Source organism: Natrix helvetica (genome assembly GCF_964273705.1).
Source record: "Natrix helvetica genome assembly, chromosome: 1".
Lineage (NCBI taxonomy): Eukaryota > Metazoa > Chordata > Lepidosauria > Squamata > Natricidae > Natrix > Natrix helvetica.
Window position 1 is genome coordinate 117,973,632 of NC_138548.1, and position 12,180 is coordinate 117,985,811.

General features: G+C 35.7%; 1 protein-coding gene across 3 annotated transcripts in view; it reads right to left on the reverse strand.

Annotated features, from left to right (window-relative positions):
• Positions 1-886: 886 nt before the first annotated feature.
• Positions 887-12,180, reverse strand: part of LOC309385027 (acyl-CoA 6-desaturase-like) — a 36,198-nt gene continuing 24,904 nt past the window's right edge. For all 3 annotated transcript variants that reach the window (XM_081939076.1, XM_081939075.1, XM_081939077.1), the window contains exons 10-13: positions 10,804-10,900; positions 10,130-10,209; positions 7,969-8,094; positions 887-7,416 (exon numbers count right to left, since the gene is read on the reverse strand). In XM_081939076.1, the coding sequence (XP_081795202.1) occupies positions 7,365-7,416; positions 7,969-8,094; positions 10,130-10,209; positions 10,804-10,900 (355 nt within the window). In that variant the 3' untranslated portion in view covers positions 887-7,364. The remainder of the gene's footprint in view (positions 7,417-7,968; positions 8,095-10,129; positions 10,210-10,803; positions 10,901-12,180) is intronic.

A 12,180-nucleotide genomic window follows, 5' to 3' on the forward strand; every position in this document is an offset into this window, starting at 1 on the left:
ACCAAAAAATCATGTCCTGTGCTTTATTATTGTAGAGTGAAGGCCAAAAAACCAAGACATTTAAGTTACAGGAAGATATTCTGATTGAATATGTTCGTGGATGGGTGGGGAAATCCTAACTGCAAAAGCAGTTAATGTTAAAATAGATGATCTAATGAGAAGGCTGGTTCCTGTTTGTAAATGTGTTCAAGCAGAAGCTATCAGGCATGCTTTAATTTGAATTTTTGAATATATTAATATGTGCAATGCTGCTTCATTATTCTATTGCCTTGAGAGAATTATTCGAGCTCAGACAATGCATAGTCCTATCTTAAGCAACAGTAAAATTACTTCCTTTTTAAAAAAAGCTAAATATGTTTTCCAGTTTCTGATATCAGATCTTCTGGGTGAATCAAGAATATGAAAAGATTTGTAGAACAGCAGCATAAAATAACATATGTTCATTGATGTGTAATTTTAAGTCGCCTTTAGAGAAGATGAGTGACACACAATAAATAAATAAATAAATAAATAAATAAATAAATAAATAAATAAATAAATAAATAAATAAATAAATAAATAAATAAATAAATAAATAAATAAATAAATAAATAAATAAATAAATAAATAAATAAATAAATAGCTAAATACTGTAAATCTAATTATTCAGCCATAGCTCTTCATATAATTACATCTCAGGTATACTGAATAGCCAGGACTCTGCCTAAGCAACCAATTCAGCTGAACAAGTATTATCTATATATCTCTGTCAATCCAGCTAGATAGCAGTTTCTTCTTCCTTCATTGCTTATACAATGGTCCAATACTTAAACAACTTCCTAAAATAATTTAGTTGGAGAAGAAATTTAATGTGAAATTTGAGGATATATTTCTACATAACTTTATTTCATCATCCAAGCACCCATTTGGTCAAACAAGCAAATATACTTCATCAATTTAGAATCCGAGAATTGGAAGGGACTTAATCCAATCCCCCTGTTCAAAGCAGGATTAGGTAGAGTATTTCTGAAGGATGACAATCCAGCATCAGTTTGAAGACCTCCATTGAAGACCTCACTATATTATGTGGTAGCTTTCCTTTGGCTGAAAGTTTATACAATCAATCATGCCTACTTCATAATTTTAATCTGTTGATTTTGGGCCTATCTTTGGGACAATAAAAAATAAGTCCACTCATTCTGTGGATAATCTTCAGGTATTTGAAGATTCAAACAACTTCCCTCAGTTGACGGATCCATTGGCTAAACAAATGTAGAAACTATAACCTATCTTCCAGATCCCTTACCATTTTGGTAGCCCTCCTCTGAAGTTGGCCAATAACTTTTCTGAACTATGGATTACAGAGATAAGTATTCCAAGTAGAATCTGATCAGGACAATGTAGAGTGGAACAAATATTTTGCATGACTTGGAATGGATCCTATATTTGCTTAGTGCAATATTTTATGATGTTTCATTAATCCACAGGAAGCACAAACTCCTTTGGAATTTATTGATTCAGTTTAGTTTGAGAGAAAAAATTGGTTAGAAAACCAAAAACTGAGCACAAGACTCAATATTTAGAGCTAATAATCATATGGATTGACATATACATGTACCAATTAATGTGTGCATGTGATTACCAAGTATTTTAATTTCCAAGAACATGTACAATAAAAGAGACTTGTTTTCCAAATGCAAAAGCTACCATTTTATTTCAATTTATTTCTACCATTTATTTTCAATGTTTTTTCACAAACAAGAAAAATTAAGCAACCATTGAGTGTTTTAGTCAAGGAAGGAAAAGTAACTATCACACCATTTCCTTTCCTCTGCCTATCTTATTCTAGTGGGGCAGTTATTTTTGCAAAAAATCGTTATGTACAACTGTGTATTGGCCCCTTCTTTTGTGGATTGTCCCAGCAACATTGCTGTTTATTTTAAACAATGATTCTTACCTAGAGGTGCTACCAATAGATGAAGCTGTTTTTCCCCAAAACTGCTGGTACTGCAGGGTGTTTTACAGACTTAAAAAAAAAAGAACCTGGTAAGAATAAAGCTATTGAATCGAGAAGGCTGAAATCCCAACATTCTGGGGCTCCTCTTGAGTTAAACAAATAGAAAATAGCCAGGCAATGCAAGGTGGCTGGAGTGGAACAAAACTGTAGGAAATTCCTGCAAGTTCTGATAGAAATGAATTGTTCTTGAACAAAAGGTCGAGAGAACAACAAAGAAATCAGAAGCCTTCAGATTAAGTGAGCTGTCCAATTGGAAGACTGCATAAGAGATGCTACAGGACTTTTATTTTTGTGCTCATTCCTGTTGCAACAAAGAAAATGAAGTACATTCATGGAACTAGGCAGGCATGACTAAGCCAAATGCCAACACTTATATGAGTCAATGCTAAATTATGTGCTTAAACTGCTCACATTTAACTTTGGCTGGGTCATGCCCTGAGAGATTAAGACAGCCTTTCTCTGCTACCCTCCAGAACTTCAAAACTCCAATATTCCAATCTAGGAAAGCTCAAAGGCTCTGGCTCCAAACATCTGGAGGATATCAGATAGGAAAAGTCTGGATTAAGGCAAAGTATTGTGTTATCCATAATATAATGTTTGCTCACTCCCTATATTATGTTCTAAAGAGGCTAAAAATATGGAATGTTTCTGCTAATTCTGGAAGCAGAGATTCTCGGATTCATAATAAAAAGTATCTTGACTAATTAAGGTTAAAATCACATTTGTGATAGTTTATATGCAGAGTGACAAGTAGGCATTCCATTACTTGCCAATAATCAAGAAACAATGAGTAGGCATTAGAAATTTTTTTGACTAAAATTTGACATGTACTCTTTGAAGGTTAACCCAAAATTTCAAGCTTCCAATGAGCCATCATGGCAAACTGATGTGAGAAAAACATATTGTGGCTGAAAAATGGCACCCAAATGCTTTTGTGCTGCCAAAATCTCTCCAAAGTAAAGAGATTGCAAGTTATGTGCATGTACCCCACACATCTGTTTTTGTGAGCAGAGAGCAGGAAACACATTCTTTTTATGGTCAACTCATTATGAGTTGAGAATCATGGGATTTATTTGTGCTTATAGCAGCTAATATTATCTATAGGGATCATAATTTGACTGAGGTTCATCTCTTAATCACTCTGTATTTAATTTTTCTACCATTTGGCCATTTTTAAAAATACGATTGAAAACTTTCAATCTGGCAAATTTTATTAAAATTACGGGTGAGTTTCCTTCAATTCTAAAAAAAAATATAAGATTTGTAACATTTTTTAGTATACAGCAACGTAATAAGTATTGTTAGATTTAGAAAATGTTAAATCAAGGGATAAAGTTGACTTGATTTAAGACTTTGAATCAAATTGAAAAGATCCTCTCGTGGGAAAATGCTCTGGTTTATATTTTGAAACTGATGACTTTTGAAGCGCAACACTAGATGGCACCCAATGGCTACCTTAAAATAAATGTTTGCTGAAAGAGTTTATAATACAGGGGTCTCCAACCCCTGGGTCATGGACTGGTATTGGTCCAGGCCTCGTGGGAAACTGTGCAGTGCAAGTGATGGGCGAAAGCACAAAGCTTCATTTGTGCATGTACAGGATTAGGTTACACATGAAACCATCTCCCCTCATCACTGATACTGCCATTTCATGGAGCCAGAAAAGTTGAGGGATTGCTACTATAATAGAATCAGAAAGCGTTATTGAACAAATCCCATTGGCTAAACTGAAATTGACTTATAGATGGTTTAAAAAGTTGTAGCCTATAAGAAAGAGATGAAAACAATGGATTTACAAACTGAAATTGAACGAAGATTTTAAAATATTAAAAGTTGTACAAATAATACATCAGAAGAGTGATGTGGATAATTTTCTTATACTGGATTTATAAAAAAAACATTTTCTGGAGTAGTCACTCTGGAATTACAAAAGGGGCCTGACAAGAATTTTGTGAAAAGAGAAAAAAAAAGTATGAGAAAGCAGATGTTAGAACTTTCTGTGATGAGTTCAAAGATCGTTGGGAGAAAGAAGAATGAATACAAATCATTTTATTTGATCAAAATTAAAATAATTAATTGTTCTTTCTGATGGGGTTACATAGTTTTCTGATTGGGACTGGATGGTGATGGTTATTTCTGGTAATATTTTTTTTTACTGGGATTAGACTGATTATTTGAGAAGAGGAAGTGGGGGATCTTTTAAATATAACTAGATATAAATACAAAAAGGTTCAAATTGAGTGCACTAGATAAAACCCAAGGTAATGCTTATTTCTGCTAATGCTTACTGGGTTTTGCTGATTAACATGGACATTTTAGAGACAGGCTTATAGAGATATAGGGTGAGGTGTGGAACGAAGAGATGTTTGGTTGTATTAGTGATAACTTGTTGAGTATGCTTGCTGAGGATACAGGGAGAGGTTTTTTCTTTTATCTTTTTTGTTTCCTTTTCTTTCCCCCTTTCTGCACTTTTTAAATGTTTAAAATATCTTTCTGTAATATGTAATTGCAGAAAGTTTTATTTGTATAATCTTTAATGAAACTATTGTGAAAAAGAATCCAACATTAACTATAAGAAGAAATTAAATGCCTTTTTGCTCATCATTCAGTTGGATTTCTTTGCTAGTAGCAAACATATATTTAGTACACTTGATATATTGAACTCCTTGAATTGAAATTTCTGAAAGCTTCTAAGATACATATTTGATAACACTTCTTAGTGTTTTGAAATGTCCAAGAACTGACTCACCAAATATATTGCCTTACCCATCACAATGTCGCTAGCATTTCTGGGGAATACATTCACATGGACATTACTTTCTGAAACTAACTTTTTTCCCAGAAGCTCAGTGTGCTATATGTGGGTAGATAATTATGTTGAATGTTTTAATCACAAGAAACCTATATCGTATGTTAGCCAGGGCAACTATTTCCAATACCGACACACAATGAGTTTCAGGGCTGATCAAATTACCTGAACTTTCTAAGACTCTAACTAGATGCCAGCAGATCTGGGACAATTTCACATATGGTCCAGAGCTACATAATTAAATTATTAATTTTTTACTTTTTGAAAACTTGAAGATTCTTTTTTTTTAGTTTGCTGTCATCTATTTGTAATCATGCAGACTACTTTTTTATCCTCCGCAAGTAGGGATTCCCTGTACTGAGAGAATCACAATTCTCAGCAGGGATAAGAAATAAATGAGAGAAAATGGCCACAAACATATCAGTTGCAGCTGGTTTGCTTCTGGAAATTGAACTTCTGATGCTATGATAAAGCGATGGGGGTGATTGTCTTGTTTTGGGATTTTTTTACATTTCTTATATGGACACTTTTAATTAGCAAAACTAACAGGAAATTATTTATACAACCACAGAAAACAAAGTCAAGTGTCCTCTCAATATATAAAAAAACAAACTGTTGTCATGAATTGTAAGTGATTAAAGTAATTCTTAAAAGGCCTCTGGAATTACACATACACATCAGGAATACAATTAGAGAGAGCTTGTATTATTTTGATTTTGGAGAACAGACCAGGCGACTCCACTCAGATTTAAGGCAATATCTATATATCACACCGTTTGACAAAGTTTGTCTACTTTTGGTCCTTTTAAAACATTGGCCGTGCACTGTAAATGGTTTATTTAAAAAAAAATCTATTCCCCAATGAATTAGATACTATAAGGTAGATGAGACTGATTAAGAGAAGGAAAAAAATGCCAGTGATTTTGATTGCAATTGTAATTAAGTAGTAGTAATTAAGAATTACCATGCATGGAACCTGAAGCAAATCTTTAAAAGTTTCTGTTTAAAGCAAGCATGATTCTGTTTTATATTAGCTCCTGTAGAAATTGTGACTGAACCAAGCAATGATGTAAAAGATAAACTTGCTGGTAAAAATGTAAATGAACAGCCCATTGTTGTTACTAATCAGCTGTTTAGGCATGGAGAATGATAAATACACTTTCCTGTTTGCTTATTCTAAAATTCTGCAGCCGTCTGTCTACAGCAATGGCTGGTGAACCATACATGCACATTCATAGGCACACAGTAGCTCTTATTTAGTTAGGAATCTAGTTAGGGATACACACATGGCCCAGAGTTGGTTTAGACTGGTTGATTCAGTTTAAACAGGCATTTGTAATGTTCATTGAAGAGAGAATTGGAACTAACCTCCAGGAGGCTCAGTGTAAGTGAAGCACATTAAATTTTCATCAAACAGTATGACAAGAAGAGGTAGGGAAAATTCAAGAAACATACACATATGCAAATCCCCAGCAAGTTTTTATCAAAATTCGGAGAAAACATTTGCAGCTGTGTGTGTGTGTGTGTGTGTTGGAAACTGGGAACAGAAGCTTCATTTGATAAGAGACCATGCTTTCTTATTTGATTTCTCAAAAACATTTGAATGTAAGCACCTGATGATTTTGGAAAAGAAGAAAGGTTCCATTAGATGTCTGATAATACTTAATTACTTGATCTTTAAAAAAATCAATGTGTGGGATTTATTCCCTTAGATGGAATGTAAGCAGTTTTACCTGATAATTAAGATATTATTCTCTGGATTAAACATATCTCACTCTTTCCTCCGATCTCGTGGGACCATTATTAAGGAGAATAAGTGCTTAAATTTATTTACAATTCATTCTTTGAAAGAACCAAGTAAGCTTCCTGTATTTAATGTGGATCAAATAGATAGCTGGACTCAACCCAACCAACCCAACCATCTCTGTCAACTTTTTTCAAATTGTGATTTATAGAACCCTGGAGTTTCATGAGAGACTAAGAGTAAGAAAAAAAGCCCACTCAAACACAGCCTGGGGTGTCTGCAGCAATTTGTCCATGGTACAATGGAAAGGGTGGGGCTGTTTGGCTGACATTCAAAAACTCCAACCCTGTTGGGGAGGGATATTCATATTTATGATCAATCATTGCTTTGCTTAATTTTAATTGGATTCTGATTTTTTTTTCAATTGAAAAAATCCTGAAGAAATTTGAAAACCCCTGGGGTAAGAGACAGAGCTGGAACTATAACAGCAAGACGTAGGAGAAGATACAAAAATCAACATTCTCCTTCTTTCACACCTTTATCTGTTCTCTTGAAAAGGTCTTAAGCTTCTGAGCTACCCTGTGTTGAATCTTTTATCTCTCTCTTTTTTTTCAGGATCTGACACATCTGAAATTCCTTCTGATTTAAAACAGGTTCCCTCAATCTGCCTCAACTTCAGTTTGACAATACAGTACAGGAAACTTCTTTCCAAATGTATGTACACATACAGACTGAAATCAGACAAGAAGAATACATATTACCCCTTTCCCCAGCCCTCCCCTTTGCTAAATCATTCTCTTCACCGAAATCCAGCTTCATTTATGGAGGTAAGCATCCAACCACAGCGCTCCAGATTTCTTCAGGGATCTAAAGAGTAAGAAGACAGGTGTGAGATTCCAGTAGTATAACAGAAGTCTGATTGTGTAAGCCAGCCAGGGCTGTCTTAACAGCATTATGGGCCCCAGGCAAAGCAGTGAACTGGGCCCCTACAACAACTACTCACAGGAATAAAAATGTAAATGGTTGATAAAAGTAAACATATATTTGCATGTTAGTATTAATTAAAAAATGCAGTAAAATGCAATAAATATGTTGCTGTATTTATATGATACAAGGTGCATTGAAGGGTTAAGATACACAGATTAGCATGGGGCTCCTATGCTCATGGGGCCCACTGGCAAGTACCCATTAGGCCCATGCGTTAAGATAGCCCTGAGCTTACCCTGAATTTTCTCCCAAGCTTGAATTAATAACAAACACTTGTAACAAAGACAGAGAACTCTATCAGCGTACAGATTAAGTATTTCTGCATTTCTGTAACCAATTAGTATATAAACATGGCTGGCTGGCAAGTTGTACTCGTATCTCTATACTCTCCAAAAATTAAAATAGACAGACAACCCCTATTGAGTCTCTTACCCAACAATGTCTGCAAATGCTCTCAGAAGAGGTTTTTCTTCGTAAGGAACTTCATACTTGGCACACAGGGACTTTACCAACGGTGCTATCTTATGATAGTTGTGGCGTGGCATTGTGGGAAACAAGCTCAAATAAAACAGAAGAAGAAAGCATGAGGAAAGCTCAGGAGCAGCAGTTCTGGGGGACATGCCATGCATGATGGAAATAAATAGAGCCTAGTCTGTTCAACAGCCAGATGAGATAGCTGAATCCTGAAGTGACCTGATGGACTGTATTGCTTCAGCATCTAAAGTATGAGTACATTGCTTTGAGGCACTATGGCGAGCTTGGCTGGAGTTCAACATCTTTTGCATTCTCTCTGTCTCTTTCAGAGGTGGGTTGCAAATCCCAGCGCTACTGGTTCACTTGTGCTTGTGCACGTGCTTGTGGGTGTGCGACGCACCTGCACCTGCACAGAAGCATCCGGGTGGGTGGGCGGAGCCTCCTGCCGCTGCCACTACCAGTTCGCCTGATCTGGGCTGAACTGGGAGCAACCCACCTCTGTTCTCTTTCTATCCATATATCCAGGTCATTATATACACATTTGTATTATTTATATATACTTTAAACTAAAACAGTGGGGAAAGATTTCATAATCTTGTTTTTTTTTTCAGGGTGTGTGTGTTAGCCTTTCCATTTCTAATTAGATGGAATATTTGGATGTTTTACTGCACACCAAGACAATTAGACACAAGAACAGTTTTTCCCCCGAATGCCATCACTCTGTTAAACAAATAATTCCCTCATCACTGTCAAACTATTCACTAAGACTGCATTACTATTACTATTAGTCTTCTCAACATTCCTATCACCCATCTCCTCCCACTTATGTCTGCATGACTGTAACTTGTTGCTTGTATCCTTATAATTTATATTGATCGATAGTTTCCTTATTGCTTACCCTATGACTATTATTAAGTGTTGTACCTTATGATTCTTGACGAATGTATCTTGTCTTTTTAGGTACACTGAGAGCATATGCACCAAAGACAAATTCCTTGTGTGTCCAATCACACTTGGCCAATAAAAAATTATATCTCTCTCTCTATCTCTCTCTCTATCTATCTATCTATCTATCTATCTATCTATCTATCTATCTATCTATCTATCTATCTATCCATCCATCCATCCATCCATCCATCCATCCATCCATCCATCCATCTATCTATCTATCTTTTATATGGAAGACCACTGGAATGGTCAAAATGACCAAAATGCCTGGCAATTAGTTTATACTTATGACCATTGCTGTGTCCCAAGATCATGTGATCATCATTTGCAACCTTTTGGCAAGCAAAATCAATAGGGAAGCCTGATTCATTTAAAAACCGTGCTATTAATTTATCAACTGCAGTGATTCACCTAGTCCTTCTTTAATAGAAAGAAGGACTAGGGGAGACATGATAGCAGTGTTCCAATATCTCAGGGGTTGCCACAAAGAAGAGGGAGTCAAACTATTTTCCAAGGCACCTGAGGGTAGAACAAGAAGCAATGGGGGGAAACTAATCAAGGAGAGAAGCAACTTAGAACTGAGGAGAAATTTCCTGACAGTTAGAACAATTAATCAGTGGAACAGCTTGCCTCCAGAAGTTGTGAATGCCCCAACACTGGAAGTCTTTAAGAAGATGTTGGATAGCCATTTGTCTGAAACAGTATAGGGTTTCCTGCCTAGGCAGGGGGTTGGACTAGAAGACCTCCAAGGTCCCTTCCAACTCTGCTATTCTATTGTATTATTGTATACTTAGCAACTGTGGCAAAAAAGGTCATAAAATGGGGCAAAACTCACTTAACATCAGAATTTTGGGCTCACTCTTAAGTCGAGGACTATCTGTACAATAGGTTTATGTACATTGCATTTTATTCATTTATTAAATTTATATGCTGCCCATTTCACTCGGCTAAGTGACTCTGGGCAGCATATAAATTTAATAATTATTACACATGCCTGTACCATATAAATTTAATAAATATTACATATCCTTGTAGCATACTGAAATTCTATGGTTATTGATGTTAGCCAACATTTTTTTTTCTTATTCCAGTTTCTCCAAGGTGACTATTACATCATGTGCACATTTTTTTACTGCCAATGTTCCTTCAGAAACAGACATTGAATACTTACTGGTGCTCTATTTGAAAGTTCAGATGTCCACTGAACCAGTCATTGAAAAAAGACTGCTCAATATTGCAAGTAGCTACCAGCTGTGAAAGAAAGGCAATTGTGAATCCCAATAAATCTGAATTTGAAAAAAGATCAAAGTTCAAATTCATTACTTTTTTCTTTTTGGTAAAGTCTGCCGCTACAGTACTGTGGACATGCTGCAATCTATTACTCTGACTACAGTCTAAAATGGTTATCTTTTGAGTTCTTCAAAATAGTGAGGTATTGCAAAAGGCAGGAAATTAAGAAATAATATGTTTCAAACAACATTTGGAACAAAACAGTGTAGATCTGAATTATAGCCAGCTTCATGTTTTTAGAAAAATAGGTCAACCATTGTTCCTTTGTCTCAAGATGCCAGACTAGATTGATATTTGTAATATTAATGATGACTAAGGATTTAGTTGAATTAAAATTTTGCTAAATTAAATCCTTAACCCACTATAGTCTGCTTTGCAAGAAGTGTGGAGCATGGAGGAACATTTTCGTTAGTTTAATCAAACCTGAGAGATAGTCAGTAGGACACATTCCCAGTACTCTACCAGAGAATCCCAAGCATGCTTGCTCAGAAACTCCCCTGGACTCCGTGACACTTATTCCCAGATAGGAATGAAATTTCAGTAAAGAAAGATTACCTGGGAGCTGAGCCAATCTCTGTGCTTATCACTGTCAATTTCCATTGGAATATGATTCATTTGAGTAACCCAAACAAACCAATGGCTTTCCATAAACCTAAAGAGCAAGAAGGAGAGAGGGGATTGAGCTCAAAAGCCTGAAAGCTGTAATTTAGAGAAACTATGGTCAACAAAAGGGTCAAAGATTATGTTTATGTCCAGTAACTTAATAATAGGTCAGAACAGTCTTGAACTTCCCACATTTTGTAGGCATACAGTTGTTCTCTAATGTGACATTCGCCTTTGGTTTATTGATTTATATGTCAAATTTCTAAGTCTCCAAAATTACTCTGGGTGGCTTCACAAGATTGTTTTTTAAAAAAGACAACTATAGATATATAGACACTCAGATACACACACATTATATAACATCACAGCAATCATCTGAGAGAACAATACATTGCAATATATATTTGCATCATCCACCAACTAACTCTCAGCCCCTGCTCTGAAACTTCTAACTCAAGTCCTGCAAGAAAAAACAGGTTTTTAGAGTCCAATTAACAGTGGGAAAGGGTTATATGAGGGAAGCTATTTCCACCCATCTGTTCAGTAGCATTGATTAATATCATCTTACAGGATTTTTCTGCTGTAAGACCTAGGTTTTGGAATACCTTATTGTTAAAAGGTGAGCAAGGAATAGGCTGACACAGCTGAAGTAATTCAAACTGTTTAATCGCAACAGCAAAATACAGGAGAGAACCAAAGCTTCCCTGCTTGACAGCTATTTATATGGAGCTGTCAAGTAGGGCAACCAATCAGGGAAGAGAAAGGGCCCGCGTTTAGCCAAGCCGCGCCTTAACCAATCAGACGCGGCTTGGCTGTTGCTGGCAGTCAGGCAGGGTAAGTCTGACGTCATCGGGAGAACACTACACTTATCTGTTAAGATATGGTTGAACTCCACTCTACTAGGCTTCCAGAAAATGTGAAGTCATGAATGTTTTTTGAGAGCCAGGAGGTAAGTCGAAGCCAGTGTAGTTGTGGTTCTGAGTTCATTGTAGATTGGCTTTTATCAATCAGCTGCCTTTCTAGGTTATTTATTAATTAAATGAGCTGCCACACAAATCAAATCAAATCAATCAATCAATGATAAGTAAGTACATATTATTATTTAGGGGTTTTTAAATATTGTATTTTATTGTTTTTATTCATTAGCCGACCTCCTCCTTGTACATGTCTTGGTATATGTCTTTGTTATATGTATGTCTTGTCTATATATTTATTTCATATGTTTTATTGTACGCCGCCCCGAGTCCTTCGGGAGAGTGTGCGGCTAAGAAATAAATATTTATTTATTTATTTATTTTATTAGAACAATTGATAAAATCAGGGAAAATC